Source organism: Pristis pectinata, chromosome 21 (assembly GCF_009764475.1).
Source record: "Pristis pectinata isolate sPriPec2 chromosome 21, sPriPec2.1.pri, whole genome shotgun sequence".
NCBI lineage: Eukaryota > Metazoa > Chordata > Chondrichthyes > Rhinopristiformes > Pristidae > Pristis > Pristis pectinata.
Window position 1 is genome coordinate 25399602 of NC_067425.1, and position 17110 is coordinate 25416711.

General features: G+C 41.1%; 1 protein-coding gene across 2 annotated transcripts in view; it reads left to right on the forward strand.

Annotated features, from left to right (window-relative positions):
* LOC127581348 (eosinophil peroxidase-like) overlaps positions 1–9213 on the forward strand; it is a 34546-nt gene extending 25333 nt beyond the window's left edge. Inside the window, exons 13-15 of one of the 2 annotated variants that reach the window (XM_052035680.1) lie at positions 1418–1623; positions 5121–5282; positions 6293–9213. In XM_052035680.1, coding sequence (XP_051891640.1) covers positions 1418–1623; positions 5121–5282; positions 6293–6780 — 856 coding nt within the window. In that variant the 3' untranslated portion in view covers positions 6781–9213. The remainder of the gene's footprint in view (positions 1–1417; positions 1624–5120; positions 5283–6292) is intronic. The other variant, XM_052035681.1, reaches the window with a different exon arrangement.
* The last annotated feature ends 7897 nt before the right edge of the window (positions 9214–17110 follow it).

The following is a 17110-nucleotide window of genomic DNA, read 5'->3' on the forward strand; positions in this document are numbered from 1 at the left end:
ACTGCCTTTCAACAATCCAGTCTACCAATTTTGGGTGTGATAATTCAGGGAAGAAGAATTGTTTATTTGAGAAGAAGATGTTGAGATTGGGTTTCTTTTATAGTTGTACAGGAAACTAGGAAGACTCATTGGCACATTCCTCTCCAAAAACAGACCCCTCTCTATGTGTTGTATCAGCCAAACCCTCCCTCAGTCACTCTCTCACTCAAGGAAACTCGAAGGTGGTGATCCTAAAATCATTATACTATAGTTACCACATATTTGCACTCACATGTTACATATTCTCTTGCAGGAGTGTTAATGATGTCAGCAACTCGTTTAATTCAGCCAGCAGCCTCACAACCAGATATGTATCAAAGCTCTAGTGTACAGAGGGCTCCAATGCAATTTCCAGCATGATGCAAAATCCACCAAATTGTACATACTGATGCAAAAATGTTAAAACAAATTCATGGGGCAATAATCTGTGATCTTTGTGAAGAAAAAGACAATATTGGACAATTAAATATTACATTGTCTTACAACATTGAAGGAGTCATTGAGTCTATGTTGGATCCTAAAACAATCCTGGCAATCCCATTGCCCACCTATTTTCCTCTAGCCTATCTCTCCACCCTGATTCTCCTACATCCCGCAACAAAAGGGATAACTTACAGCAGCCAAACCCACCAACCAGCATACCTTTGAGATGTGGGAGGAGACCAGAACACCCCAGGGGAAACCCACTGAGTCACAGAGAGCATTTGCCAATTCCACATTGACATAACCTGAGCTCAGCACTGAACTGAGGTCACTGTAGCTGTGAGGCAGCATCTCTACCAGGTGTGCCTTTGACCCCTTCACTTTGTCTCCCCCACCTCTCTGCCTCCCTCCTCTCTCTGTCTTGACTACTGACAGGAGTGTTAATGATGTAAGACAAAATAGAGAAGAATGCTGTCCAGGCCTGTGCAGTGAACACGGGCAGATCTTCAAACTGAAAAACTGCAGAAAGGTCAAGTCTCTCGTTCCATCACATACCAACTTTATCCAAGTTCCGTGAGATGGATTCAAAGACAGGAGACTCAAGTGCTCTGCCTCAAAAGGGCAATGGAAGCAGAAATCTTCATCACATTTAAAAAGTCATGGGGTGAGCACAAAGTGTTGCAGCCTGTAAAGTCCTGGGTCAAAAGCTGAGAAGAGACATTGGCCTAAATAGTCTTCTTTTCGGATGATGTAAATGCATTGGGCTGAATGGCCTGCTTCTGGGTATAAGTTAACAGAAATTGTATGATCCCACCTCCTCTGACCTTTTCCTTTGTGCTGCTGTTATACTTGGGTTCAATGAATCTGGATATACTGGAATCTCTGTTGCCAACTAGTTCAGTCTGATCTGTGTACTTCAGAGATTTAACAATGACATTTCCCCTCTGTTCTTCAGATTCTGGTGGGAAAATCCAGGAGTGTTTACTCATGGCCAGCGCCAGGCTCTTACTCAAATCTCCATGTCCAGGATAATCTGTGATAACACTGGGATACAGTTTCTTCCTCAGGATGCCTTTAAATTCCATCACTTTCCACAAGGATATGTAAACTGCACCAAGATACCACAGGTCGACCTGAGTGCCTGGAGAGAGGATACACAAGGTACAGTGTCTGAGGGCAGAGCACAGCTTTCACAAAGCTAACATTTCCTGTACATCTGGGTATAAAACCAACCAAATCTGTTGCAGTAAAAGAATACGAAGCAGGAGCTGTGATCAAACACTGAATGTTGAATTGCTGTGATTCAAAAGATTTTATTTTCTGCTGTAAATTGTTCTTTTTGCTCTTGTTATTTTGGGACAGCAAAAAGAAGAATTTAATAAATGTTTTACAGCACAACATGAAATCACTCAAGATAGAATTACATAAAGTATCACACAACCCAGCTCAGCACAATTCAATAATACAAGGCAGAGTACAATACAACACATGTGGTATACTACAGCCAAAAACTAAACAGTGCAAAACAACACAACTCACTACAGAGCAGAATATAGCACAGCACTGCAAGACATAATGCAATATTGTGTACAATGAGACGGTCACTGAACCCAAATGAATCAAGACTGTTTACGTTGTTTAGGTTGAGATTCTCTGCAGATTTTATCAAATTTCTTTCAATCTTCAGATGTACCAGATTGGTAAGGATTACAACCAAATGGAGGCAAAAGAGACCACAGATACTGGAACCTAGAATAAAAACGGGATGCTGGAAGAACTCAGTGGATCGAGCAGCAACTGTGGAGGTAAAAAGGTGTAAGTCGACATTTCAGATTGAGACCCTGCATCAGGACTGAGAGTGAACAGGAAAGATTGCCAGTATATAGCAGAATGTAGGGGAGTGGAATGGAAGCTGGTAGGTGATAGGTGGAATCAGATTGGGAGGGGATGATGGGCAGATGGAACCCATTGGGGGAGGGGTTGGGACAGAGGCTGGTAGATGATAATCCATTTACACATCAAACCCTCCACATCTGGTTCCACCTATCACCAGCCAGCATCTATTCCACCCCCCTATGTGCTGCTATATCCTGGCAATATTACCTGTTCCCTCTCAATCCTGATGCAGGGTCTTGACCCAAAACATCGACTTACACTTTTTGCCTCCACGGATGCTGCTTGACCCACTGAGTTCTTCCAGTATTCTGTCTTTGTTCTACAATCAAATAGATCAGGGTTCCGATGAAAGGTCATCAACCTGAAATGTTCACTTTGTTTTTCTCTCTCCACGGATGCTGGCTGACCTGCTGAGTATTTTCAGCATTTTCTGTTTTTATTTCAGATTTCCGCCATCTATTTCCACCACTATTTTGCATTTTGATTGAGCCAAAATTGAACTGTGATATGTCCAAAACACAGGCAATCCATGCTGTTGGCAATAAAGAATATTGGATGTCCATGTAATACATATGGGTGTAGTTGTTTCCATCAGTCCTTTCGAGAGATTATAAATGAGAGAATAGATTACAGGGAAATAAGTGGAAGAATGGGACAGATGGGAATGGACTGGCATCTGGCATAGACTGTATGGGCCGAATGGCCTCCTTGTATATCACAAGAAAAATGAGAAATAGGTTTTAGTTACTTATTTATAGAAATTTATAGAAATTTATAGCAATTCCTTCTTATTTTGCATGTAACTAGCAATTGCCCATGTGCTTTCTTCAAGAGCTGTTTCAGTCCATGTATTGAAGGAATTCACACTATTCTGTTGGGTTGGGTGTTCCAGGATTTTGATCCAAAAGTGAAGAAAAACCACTGAAATATACCTAAGTCTGCATGGTGTCATGGGCTTGGGACATACTCGTGTAGAAGCCTTGGAGAGTTTCTCTGGTGCATCTTGCCAAAGGTATACTCTAAAGTCACAGTACCCCAGAGGTGGAGGGAGAGATTATTTCAGGTGATAGATATGATGGCACTCAAGAAATTGCTTTGTCCTGGATAATGTGAAGTTTCTTGAAGGTAGCTGGAGCTGCATTTACCAAGGCAACAAGAGAGAATTCAATCACACTCCTGACGTGATTTGAGAAGACTTTTAGGAATGAGGAGGTTAGTCATCAGCTGCACCCTCCCACCGTCACACATGATTCCAACCCCCACTGCCACACTAACCAGCCTGAAAAAGAAAAAAATGAGCATGGGTGTTTTAAGTGCAGTAAACCTTCACAAACACCTGCTAGAAAATGTCAATTTTATTGAGTGGAGCAAAAAGGTGCAGACGCTGGAAATCCAGAACCAGAGCAGAAAATGTTGGAAGTACTTATCATGTCCAGCAGCAACCATGGGGGAGGGGGATTGTGTAAACTAACCTAGGACCCTTCAAGAGGACTGGTAAACATGAGAAAATATGTAAATGTATTATGAACTGCAGAGAGGCAGTGAGTGGAGAGAACAAAGGGGATGGCTATGATATGGTGCAGAGCAAGGTAAGAATAACCTTGAAAACTGGCAGTCAGAAATTGAAGTAAAAAAAAAGAAATTGAAAATAGAATTGAAACATCTGTGGGGAGGGAGGGAGGGAGGGAGGGAGACAGAGACAGAGAAAGAGAGATAGTTACCTGCATTTGTTAAACTCAATATTACTGAGGGGTTGTAACATGCCCAGATGGAAGATCAGGTACTGTTACTGGGGCTTAAATAAGCATATTTTTCTCTCTCGCTCTCTTCACAAACGTGGCAATATCTTTTATTTCAATTTGATTTTTCCCTGTTGACTCTCTTTCTCTCCCCATTGATGCTGCTTGACCTGCAAAATGCTTTGCACATTTCTGGATTTTGTACCCATTTTATTGATGTTGAATGAGGAATAAGTATTGGCCAGAACATTAAGCTCAACACTCTGTTCCTCTGTGATACAGCTATAGGAATTTTATCCTTCATTTGAAAGAGCAGATAGGATAAAGGCTTGTTATGTCTTACAAAAAATGGCACTTACAAGATCACAACACTGCACTGGGTGTATAACTATTGACATCTGATTCATAGGTGAGAATGATCCCCACAGGATCACATCCAACACATGATGAAATGGACATTGTCCAGAGTTAAAATATTAATGTTTGCAAAGCTCTCTCTGAATAGGTAGAATCGTCACTTGACATTCATCTCTCTAGGAATATCTAAAGGAAGTACCAATGGAGATATACATCATATCTCAAGCATGGACATGTTGAATGTCATACCGTAGCAGTACAATATTCTGCTAGAACCCAGGATGAATCATCTATAAAATGCAAGCATTGAAAGTTGCTAATGTGGAGTATACAGGCATTCTGGTAATTAACGTCATGAGTCGTTAAGAAATGTTGCAGTTCCCTGTGGTTGATTGTGTGTTGGGGAATTGAATGGCTGTGCACCTGCTCCACAACAGAATAAATCTTCCTTCTCTGTATCAAGTCTTTACTCCTTTCACATTACTTCTATTCCTACATGTTTAATATTCTGTGGAATTGAAGCTGTTGCCATATCCCACACATTCTCCACCAGTGTTTGCCTTTACCAGCTTTAGTAGTCTGAGCATTTTGCTGTGATCTACACATTTCTTCAAATACGACATGGCCTTGATTCATCTAACCAGTTACTACTTGTTCCATTTACAGTGACCCCATGTGGCTCTGTCCCCGCTGTGGCTAATGCCCATTTCTCCATCTGTGAATCCTCGGTCAGGTACACCTGTCAGCCTGGATTCACACTGGAGGGAGGGGATACATTAACGTGTCTGAGTAACGGAAATTGGGAACCTGAACCACCCGGCTGTGTAGGTAAGGTCTGGAATCCAATATCTCGTGAGTTAAATTGGTTGACATTGGGTATAAAAGTGTTAAGTATAAACACTAGTCCATTAATTTCCATCTTCACCATTTGTGTGCAAATCTGGGTGAGAGGTTCACTCGCCCAGCCTTCATCTTATTGAAATCAACAACATGACAAGTGCATTCCAGGCATCCACCACTCTTTGTGAAAAAAAAACTTGCCCCACATATCTCTGAACCTACCTCCTCTCACCTTAAATACATGCCCTCTCGCATTAGATATTTCAACCCTGGGAAAAAGATACCAGCTCTCTACTCTATCTTTGCCTCTCATAATTTTATAAACCTCTATCAGATCTCCCCTCAGCCTCCGACACTCCAGGGAAAATGACCCAAGTTTGTCCAACCTCTCCTCATAACACATGCCCTCTAATCCAGGACCATGCCTCAACATCAATTTCTCTAACTTCCAATAAACCCACCCCTTCTTTATCTTCCCCCCCCCAACTCCTTTGTCTTCCCTTATTCCTGCGGCTCCTTTCCCCCGCCTTGATGATCTGCCCATCTCCTCCCCTCCCCCATCCTTTATTCCATGGGCCACTGCCCTCTCCGACTGGATTCCTTCTTCTTCAGCCCTTTGCCTCTTCTACTTATCACCTCTCAGCTTATTACATCTTACCCCCCCCACCCACCTGCCTTCCCCCCTTCACCTGAATTCACCTATCACCTACCTGCATGTGCCCCCCCCCTTCCCCCCCACCTTTTTCTGGCTTCTGCCCTCTTCCTTTCCAGTCCTGCTGAAGGGTCTTGGCCCGAAACGTTGACTGTTTATTTCCCTCCATGGATGTTGCCTACACTTCTTGTGTATTGGTCTAGATTCCAGCATCTGCAGAATTTCGTGTGTCTCTGTTAAAATTGGCCCTGTTCTTTTTCATTGTTGTGCTGTAAAGATTTTAACATTGTTAAATGATTCATGAATCTTACAATGTCTGGGTAAATATGATGATCCACTCTTGCAGCTGTAGGTGAAGAAACTCCAAATGGCACTGGACCATCAAGTATTAAAGGAGAAAAAGGTGACACCGGCTCAGTCGGACCTAAAGGAGAGTGTGTTGGATCTCTGCAACAAACAAAGATATCGGCCTTTTCCGTAAGACTTACATCAAGAAATTTGAGGGCAGGACGTCCATTTCCATGTTCCACTGAGATCTATAATGGCCAGAAAGATTACGATTGTCAAACAGGAATATTTACTTCTCGTATACATGGGGTATATCAGTTTTCATATAATTGTGAAACGAGAAACCAAGCAATTGTGTTTTTAAAGAAAAATAGAGTTTCAGTGATTACTTCAAGGATTTTTGATAGGAAGTCACAAAATATTTTATCAGGCAGTACCATCCTTGAACTAAATGCTGGTGATCATGTTTGGTTAGAACCTCACCAAAAACTAAATGGATTTTCTGATTCCTGTTATTTTCAGGGGCATTTAATCTTTGCAGTTTAATGACTTGCCTTTATTTCCAAACACATAATGACTTTTATCAGCCAAATGTCAAAAGTATTTTTTTTAATTTGTTTCTTGAACCGGGATACCCTGAGCCACAATCGGAATCTTTTCAACACAAAGCTGGGTGCCACTGACAAATTGATTAATTTATGGGTCTGATCTAAACACATGGCTTCCTCTCTCTTATAGAGTGTGTTATCCTTTTCTAACTTTTGTCTCACTGGAGGAATGCTAAAGCCCAAATTGGCGTTCCAAGCAAGATACTAAACTGTTTTATTTTAATCAAATCATACAAAATGTTAGAAGTCAAACCAATGAAGCAGAGAGCATTGACATCCAACCTTTTAATACTTTCCCAATTAATCCCAGTCCTTTAAGTACAAATGCTGTCACAGCTAATTTTCATTTGCCATTTGTATGTTCCGGTGAAAGTGTCAATCCTCTACCTGAACTGCTAGAAGAACTCTGTTGTAGAAAACTGCTGGTTTTTGTTCCTGATAATATTACACCAAAGCTTTTTCCTGGGTGAAACCAAGGCTTTTGGTAGATTGAACCAAAAATGTTAAATTTCCTCAAAGTCAGTGGGGGGGGGGGGGGGGAGGGAGGAGAGAAAGGGAGTGATTAATAAAAAACAACACCTTTCATACCTGAGATAAGAGGTACTCCTTAGCTAACAATAGTCCAATCAGGAAACCTATTAGATACCTGCAGCCAAACCAACCAATGAGAAAACACGTATTCACCTGATGGACGAACCAATAAGCTAGGAAGTGGCCATTCCTTGTGCAGCCACTTGAAGTGTATTAAACACTATACATGTTAAAAAAACTAATTAAAACAGTCGAATCCAACAATAGCTAGCAGCTATTAGTAATCATCAAGTAGCAGTCAAAATGGTTGGTTATGATTTTGTTTAGGATGCAAACCCAATATTCACATAAGCACACAGTGGTCAGTACTAGTACCTGCTGCAAGCAGAGTTTGTGCATTCATAGGGCATCCAGCCTCAACAGTAAATAGAAACAGAAAATACAGGAAAAGCCCAAGGTATCATTTGTTTTTCTCTCTGCCTGACCAACAAATTTTTTGAGCGTTTTCTGCTTTTTATTTCAGACCCATAACAGCTGTAGTATTTTCCTTTCAGCCTCAATAATGTACAGCCAGTCAGTGAACGTTGTTAGGAGATAATAAATCCAAGGCATTTCCTGTTTAACAGAGAAAGCTTTTCATTAACCCCATGAATTATGAATCTGTTCTCATGTATTGTCCACTTTCATGTTTGTTCTGTTGTCACTGACTGAGCTTCACAGCAGCTGCTTTGATAAGGATTGAATGACACCATCTCACTGTGGACATGAGTACCCTCTCTTATCTACTAATAATCCAGGGGTTACGGTCTAATAGTTATCTTATCATCAAAGTATGAGCATAATAAATAGGAGCAGGTATAAACCATTCAGCCTTTCAAGCCTGCTCTGCCATTGAACAAGATCTTCTACCTTCTGTCTTCTGATCTTCTACCTCAGCACCACTTTCAATATGTAGCAACATATCCCTTGATTCCTGTAATATCCAGGTATCTCATTCTCTGTACTCCCACAATTAATAGGTCCTGACCCTTTACCTCAATTATTATCCCTTCATGTAACAATTATCATCCTTTTTGCCCAACTTTCAGTTCCTGACCCTCATTCTCTCACCACCCCTCCCCCCCGCTAACAGTATCTGCCTCTCACTCTCTGTAACCCCAACTTTCAGTTCTTAGCCCTCACTTTCTGCTATTGTGGTAATAGTTTCAGGCCTATTCTCTCCATGCTCCCAAATAACAGTTCCTACCCCTCTCTCTTAACAAGTTCTGCCCCACATTCTCTGTAACCCCTAAGCCTGCCATTGGCAGGTTCTGGGCATCTCTCTGTATCCATAACAGCTCACGCTCCTCTCTTTGCCACCCTTAACTGTTTCTATCCCTCTCTCTCTGCAATGCTCCCCCACAGCTCCCCAAGTAAATGTCCCTGCCCCTTCCTCTCTGGAAACTACACTAACAGTTCTTGTTTCCTCATTCTCCAAGTTACCCATTGGTAGATCCTGCATCTCACTGCTGCTATCATTAGCTGCAAGATTTTGCTAGCTTCTTAGCGACCAATCCTTCGCTAACTCTCTATTTCCTTTTTTCCCTAAGATCCACAATGCTTTTGTTACTTGCAATATTTACCAGCTCTAATTGATTGAAGCCAATTATTAATATAGGAGTAAATGGATGTGGGTTAAACTAGAAAGTATGTCTAATTCATATTCTGAATGAATGATTGTAAAGAATCAGCCCTATATTGATGGATGCTCAGGTATGTAAAATAATATGAACTGTAATTTCAGTATGTTTATTCTTGTAACAATCAATTGTTGATAATTTAAAACTTTGTTTCAATTATAGTAAAGCAATATGAACTTGAAAAGATGAACTGGTGTTGGAAATTTATTTTATTTTAACTTGTTTTTCCAGAAGACAAAGTCTGTAGGGAAAAGCCCAACCAATTCCATATATTGTGACACCATATCCAAATCCATTAAGTTGCCATTTCCTCAAAATGTATGTTTAGTCTACTGGAGTGAGAAGTCAGAGAGATGGGGCAGCACAGTGGTGCTGCAGCAAGTGTTGCTGTCTCACAGCTCCATTGACCTGGTTCAGATCCTGACCTCCAGTACTGTCTGTGTGAAGTTTGCATGTAGTTCCTGTGATCACATAGGTTCCCCCAAAACATTCCATTTTCAACCCACATCCCAAGGATGTACTAGCTAGTAGTTTAATTGGATACTGTAAATTGCCCTTAGCACAGGTGGGTGGTCAGAGAATTGGTGAGTGTTAGTAGGCATGTGAGAGAAAAAAGATTGCAGAGAAATAAAGAGGTAGTCAAAGAGATCAACAGTTCATCTTTAACGTGTAAGAGATCCATTTAAGAGTCTTATAACTGGGATAGAAGCTGTCCTTGAGCCTGGTGGTAAATGTTCTCAAGCTTTTTTATCTTCTGCCCAATGGAAGGAGATAGAAGAGAGAATGACCAGGATGGGAGGGGTCTTTGATTATGCTGGTTGCTTTCCCGAGGCAGCACCAGACAATTCCATGAACAGCACTTCACCATATTAACCCTGGCCTCGTCCTGTCAAGAATATCCCCTTTACCCTATCCATCCCTCTCCCACCCTCCCTGCAACTTAAAACTGACTTGTTTTCTCTCTTTCCCAACTCTGATAAAGGGTCTTTGACCTGAAATGTTGATTCATTCCATAGATGCTGCCTGACCCGCTGTCTCCAGCAAATTTTGATTACTTTTCAGATTTCTAACATCAGCAAATTTTTTTGATGTTCAGTAATAACCTCTTGCCTATCACTTGCCAGCTCCTGCCTCACCTCTGACCTCTTTATACTGGATATCACCCCTCTACACTCTCAGTCCTGATGCAGGGTCTCAACCCAAAACATCATCCATCCCTTTGCCAGATGCTGCCTGACCCACTGTGTTCCTCCAGCAGGTTGTTCTTTTCTCCAGATTCCGGCATTTGCAGTCTCTTGTGTGTGTGTCTCTCTCAACCTTTTTGTTCTCAGGAGAACAAGCCCTATTCTTCAGTCCTTGTGACTGAAATCCTGCATCTCTGAAACTATTCTATTAAGTTTCTTCTGCACATTCCTTAAGAAAGTCATATCCTTCCTGAAGTTAAGTACATAGAATTGAATGCAATATGAAATACCATCAGTCAGGTCAGTTCTGCCATTTAATAAGGTCATGGCTGATCTTTTTTTCTATTTTCCCACTCTGTCCTTATTTCTCTTCTTGTTCAAAAATATCTATCAATCTCAGTTTTGATTATATTCACCAAACTGTCCTTCCCAAATTGATAACTGCAACAATCCACAAGTGTTACAGCCACAGTATTTATGTGATTGGTCCAGTTAAGTAAGTAACTAGTGACACCTCCAAGGTTTGATGATGGTGATGTCATCAAATGACAAAGGAAGGGCATTAGTTAGACACTGATGCTGGAGATGGTCAATGTCTAGCATTGCGTGTAACCGTTTCTCAGCACAGGCCTGGATGTTTCCAGGTCCTTAAAATGGTGACATGGACTGCTTCATTATCTGAGGAATTGTGAATGGAACTGTGAAAACCATCAACAAACACTTATGCTTCCAACCTAATGCTGGGAAGGTTATTGTTGAAGCAGATGAGAACAGTTGGGTCTTGAACAATGCCATAGTTATCCTGCAGCAATGTCCTGGGTCAGAGATGAATGGTTTCCAACAAATACAACCATCTTTCTTTATGTCAACTGGAGTGCTTTCTACACAGTTCCCAGGAGCTTCAAGTCCACACTTACCTCATCTCTGGAATCAGCTCATTGGTCAACATGTGGGCATTTACCATAATAAGGTCTGTAACCAAATTGCACTGGCAAATTCCAACCTGATCAATTGTGATCAGACTTGTTGCTAAATTCTTCTAGTTAGCATTTGTTACACACTTCCCATCACTTTGATGATTGAAGTAGGCTGAAGAAGTGATAATTGTGAGATTGCTTTTTGAGGACAGCACTGGGCAACTTTCCACTAAGCTGGAAGGTGTTCTGGAATAGATCCCCAGTACAATCTTCAGAATTACTAGTTCATTAATATAAATATACAATGCAGAAGATGGTTTCAGACCACTCAGTGAAGAGCAAGTCTTCTGTCATTTTGGTCCTTCAAATATTAATCATCCATTTATATTACTTCATGCTTTTCGTATTATTAATCCTTGATATTAGCATTAATAGCCAACATTCATTATGCTGACAAATCCAGATCATCCTTGAGTTACAAATGCCTGACTTATGGACACCTCATACATGCGAGCGAGCTCCCATAAAATTATTAAATTCAAAAGTCCAACATACATACCTATGAATGGTAGAACTAACTTCCTCTCTCCCTCTCCACTTTTAGTACTTGTTCTTTCTTTTCAGCCTTGTGTGCCTTTGATGCCATTCATTACAATACTGTGGAGGTATGGTTACAATATCGAGTGACTTTGTGTATTTTCCAACTTAACGGACAAAATCAACTTATGAACATCTGTAAAAATGGAACCCCCTTTGTTACCTGAGCACAGCTTATAGCTTTTGTGGTCCTTTCAAAGTTCAGGGGTGGGTGGTGGGACGATAATAGTCAACCACATTAATGTGGGATATTAGTGGGGATTAAAGTCACGTCGAGGTGGGATCAGGTGGGAATGGGATTCCTTCCTCAAGGACATGAGTAAGCCAGTTGACTTCTGATAACAAATTCACAATTATTTTATATACTGTACATGAGACAGATGTGCATACTCATATTGCAGGAAGAGGCACCTCTGACCTAAGGTGACAAAATTATACACTAATGAATAAATAACAGCTTTCAGTTATGATGCAGATGAAGAATTTATGTTTATAAAGCAGCTTTCAGTACCTATTTGAAATACAATCATTGCTGGACAGTAGGAAATGAGACAACTAATTTGTACAAAACAAGGTATCATAAATTTTATGAGCCATTGACCTGTTAATGTGTTTTATTCATGTTAGTAGATGGATACTGGGCTTAAGTGTTGCTACCTTTCTTCAAAATAGAATTTTTATATCCACCATAGCGGGTGGATGGCTCTTGAAGTGATATCCCAACCAAACAAGGCAACTAGGGATTGTTGCACACCCTCAGTGCTGCACAGAGTTTGACTGATTTCACACCTACATTGGAGTCAAATCACTAACAACTGATGTATGATATACTTAGCTTTCTTCAAACTCTTATTTTCAAAGATAATGGACAAACACTCACAGCTTACATGGTATATTACCTGTCAAGTCATGAGTTGGCCAGACTAAGTCAGAATTGTGGCTCCCTTTGTTTTCCAGTCACAGGGCCTCTCCTTGCAAGGGTTGTTCCTTTGGTCTCTCTGTGATCCCAGGTTTTCATACTGTTCCAGGTTTTGGTAAGTAGTTGATTCCTGTTTCCAAGACGCATCTCCAGGAAAGATCCTGAGGGGGATTAGTGGCCAATTAACCTACAAACTCACACATTTTTGGGATGTAGAGGAAATCTGGAACAGCCAGAGGAAACCCATGTGGTCAGAGGGGAAACATGGAAACACAAACAGCACTGAAGGTCAGGATTGAAAAGCAGTGCCATCTCAGGAATGATATTCTGTCAAAATGTTATGTTAATTTGAGCTTCCTTGCTTCTACTTTCTCAACAGTCCATTAATACTTCAGAGACTATTAACCACCGCTATGTGTGGATGATCTCCAAACTGATTGGTTCAAACTGAAAATGTTCTGTTCTGGGATGGGTGGGTTCAGCCCTTTGGCTACCACAACCTGTGTATCAGTCGGGAGCAACAAATGGGCAACAGGTGATACCGGGGGATTTGAATTCACAGTCTTTTGACTCAAGGTACTTGCATTACTGACTGATCACATTTATTAAGAAACAACCCTTTGGTGTTCTGTCACCGTATCTCCAGCAGACAGCAGAAGCTTCCAAAAAATAGTGGAGACTCTTTGTTCCAGGTTTCCAAGTCTTCAATAATTGCCTTGTAAGGTATGAAACATTGACTCTGTGGGTTGGGTCTCCAATGGAGGTACCTGTGTGGATGAGTGGAGGTAATCTGATCTCCACAGGAGATAGTTTCACCAATGGGAATATCCAAGCCTGAGCATTGATCTTGATCTCAGAAGAACCTAATAAGATTTTTATTAATAAATGATAATCTAATTTTTGAGGCAATGGATGGAATTTTGGAGGAATCCTTGTCTGAGCCACCCACCTCCCCACATCCCATAACAGGCAAAGACTCCAAATTTCAGGTGGTTCAGTCCCACCATTCTGTATTAGTAGGTGCTTTCCAAATGCCCTCTCAGAATTGAGGACAGTGATTCCCAGTGCCATGATACTCAGAAAACCAGCAAGATTGCATTCCTAATCTAAGACTCCATAAATCTATGAAATGCAAAGACAGCTATAGTTTTACTCTGAGGTGACAGATGCTGGGTTCAGGTGCTGAAAGTGTTAACCAGTTTCTGAGTTCTTGCCGGAATTTGCCTTCACAAAATTTCTTCTCAACAATTCGATCTGCCTCAATTGGGACATTTTTCTTCATTTATGTCATTTCTATATCGACTAAGATTCCACTCAGGTTAAAAGTTGCAAAATTCTGCGCACAGATTAGAACTGGGTACAATTTGTTGCCTGACTTTCCCCTTCTGCCAGAAGAAACTCAATTCTTGAGGTGAATTCTGTCAGCTAGTTCTGGCCGTGGAGGTTTGCATTTGTCTTCCCTCTGGAATATTCAGAGGAATGAGTTTCCAAAATGTTTATAATTTTGCATTCTTTCTCAGTTTCTAGCTGTTTGATCTTTGGATGTATTTTTATTTCCTTTTTTCTCTTGTTCTATTATTCTATTGGAAGTACACATCATTATTCTCTTCAGTCGCTGCCCCTTATTTTCCTGGCAACTCTTTCAATATGTTCTGTGTAATCTTGCCTACGGAATGACATTCTATTTGTTTTGTCTCAATTTTCAAAGGTTAAGCTTTGTTTTTTTTTAATTCCTTCATCAGTTCAGGATTATATTGTTTGCATTTACCCATTTAGTGATATATTTATGCTTCATCCTCAGCATTTTTGCCCTGGTTTTGCAGTCACTTACCTTGTCATGACAGATTGCAAAGAACATAGTTATCTCTCTGGTGTGTATTTCCCCTTTTGTAATACTGTCTGGCAATAATTCTACTTGATCCCTGCCATCTAGTAACAAGTGATGTGATCAAATCAACTGAGCAGACAATCACAATGATCAATTCTCACAGATAACAGACATGGAAATATAAAGTAAACAGCATTTTAAGAATTTACTATAAGATTAAACAAAGATTGGGACATAAATGTAATGTCAGGGTAGAAGCAGAAATACCATAACAATATATGTTGTTTTAAAGCCAATCAAATATTGAAATATTTATTTGAGGGAATTAAAATTTGCATGTTTAATCCCAGATTCCTAGGGCCAAGGAGATTGTGGCTCAGTAATTATGGCTCAGCACTCTTAAAATCTCAGTTCATCACGCAGAGTAAAGCATAACATTGTTAGAGTTTACTGCAGAAAGGAAATGTTTTTTTATTGATTTTTCAGTATGTGTGTGCCATCAGCATGACCAGCAATTTTTTACACATTGGCCCTGAGAAGATGATAGTCAGCTACCTTTTTGAACTGCTGCAGGTCTTCTGGTGATGTAAATTCCTCAGTCCTGGTAGGTCAGGAGTGATGGGGAAAATGTTCCAGGTGGTCATAGAGTCACAGAGTTACACAGCATGGAAACAGGCCCTTCAGCCCAACTCATCCATGCCAATCAAGATGTCCATCTGCGGCAGTCACATTTCCCGCATTTGGCCCATATCCTTCTAAACCTTTTCTATCCATGTACCTGTCCAAATGTCCTTTAAACACTGTAATTGTACCACTTCCTCTGGCAGCTTGTTCCATATACCCATAACCCTCTGTGAAAAAGTTGCCTCTCAGGTCCCTTCTAAATCTTTCCCCTTTCACCTTAAATCTATGTCCTCTAGTTTCAGATTCCCCCACCTGGGAAAAAAGACTGTGACCCTCCACCATATCAGCTCCCCTAATGATTTTAAATACATCTATAAGGTCACTCCTCAGCCTCCTACTCTCCAGGGAAAAATATCCCAGCCTTTCCAGCCCCTCCTTACAACTCAAGCCTTCCAATCCCAGGAACATCCTCGTCATTTTCGGTTTTTTGGCAAATGAAGTACCAACGCAGTGAGGTGTAGACTTCCTTGAACGCTATTGGAACTATATTCATCTAGGCAAGATATTATAGAGTCATACAGCAGTACAGCGCAGAAACAGGCCTTTTGGCCCATCCAGTCCATGCCAGCCTGGTTTACTGCCTAGTCCCATCTACCTGCACCTGGATCATAGCCTTCCATACCTCTCTCATCCATGCACTTATCCAAACTTCTCTTAAATGTTACAATTGAACCTGCATCTACCACTTCCACTGGCAGCTCGTTCAACATTCTCACTACCCCCTGAATGCAGTAGCTTCCCCTCAGATCCCCCTTAAATATTTCACCTTTCATCCTAAATCTATAACCTCTAGTTCCAGACTCACCCAACCTGAGGGGAAAAAGCCTGCATGCATTCACCCGACCTATACCCCTCATAATTTTGTATATTTCTATAAGATCTCCCCTCATTCTCCTGCACTCCAGGAAATAAAGTCCTGACCTATTCAATCTTTCCTGTAACTCAGATCCTCAGGTCCCGGCAACATCCGTGTAAATTTTCTCTGCACTCTATTAAGCTTATTGATAGCTTTACTGTAGGTAGGTGACCAGAACTGCACAAAATACTCTAAGTTTGGCCTCACCAATGTCTTATACAACTTCAATATAGTATCCCAACTCCTGTATTCAGTGTCCTGATTTATGAAGACCAATGTGCCAAAAGCTCTCTTTACGACCTTATCTACCTGTGATGCCATCTTCAAGGAATTATGGATCTGTATTCCCAGGTCCCTTTGTTCTACCACACATCTCAGTGCCCTACCATTCACTGTGTAAGTCTTACCCTGATTTGTCCTCCCAAAGTGCATCACCTCACACTTGTCTGCATTAAATTCCATCTGCCGTTTTTCAGCCCATTTTCCCAGCTGGTCCAGATCACTTTGCATGCTTTGATGCCTTCCTCACTGTCCACTATGCTGCCAATCTTGGTGTCATCCACAAATTTGCTGATCCAGTTTACTACATTATCGCCTAAATCATTAACATAGATGATAAACAACAACAGGCCCAGCACCGATCCCTGCGGCACACCACTAGTCACAGGCCTCCAATCAGAGAGACAACCATCTACTACCACTCTCTGGCTTCTCCCATTAAGCCAACGTTAAATCCAATTGACTACTTCATCCTGAATGCCAAGTGACTTAACCTTCTGGACCAGCCTCCCATTGCAGGACTTTGTCAAAGGCCTTGCTAGAGTCAATGTGGACAACGTCCACCGCCTTTCCTTGATCAACCTTCCTGGTAACCTCCTCGAAAAACTCTGTAAGATTGGTTAGACATAACCTGCCACACACAAAGCCATGTTGACTATCTGAATCAGGCTCTGTCTATCCAAATCCTGTCCCTCAGAATACCTTCCAATAATTTACTCACAACTGAGGTCACGCTCACTGGCCTATAATTTCCTGCTTATTCTTAGAACCTTTCTTAATCAACACAACAACAT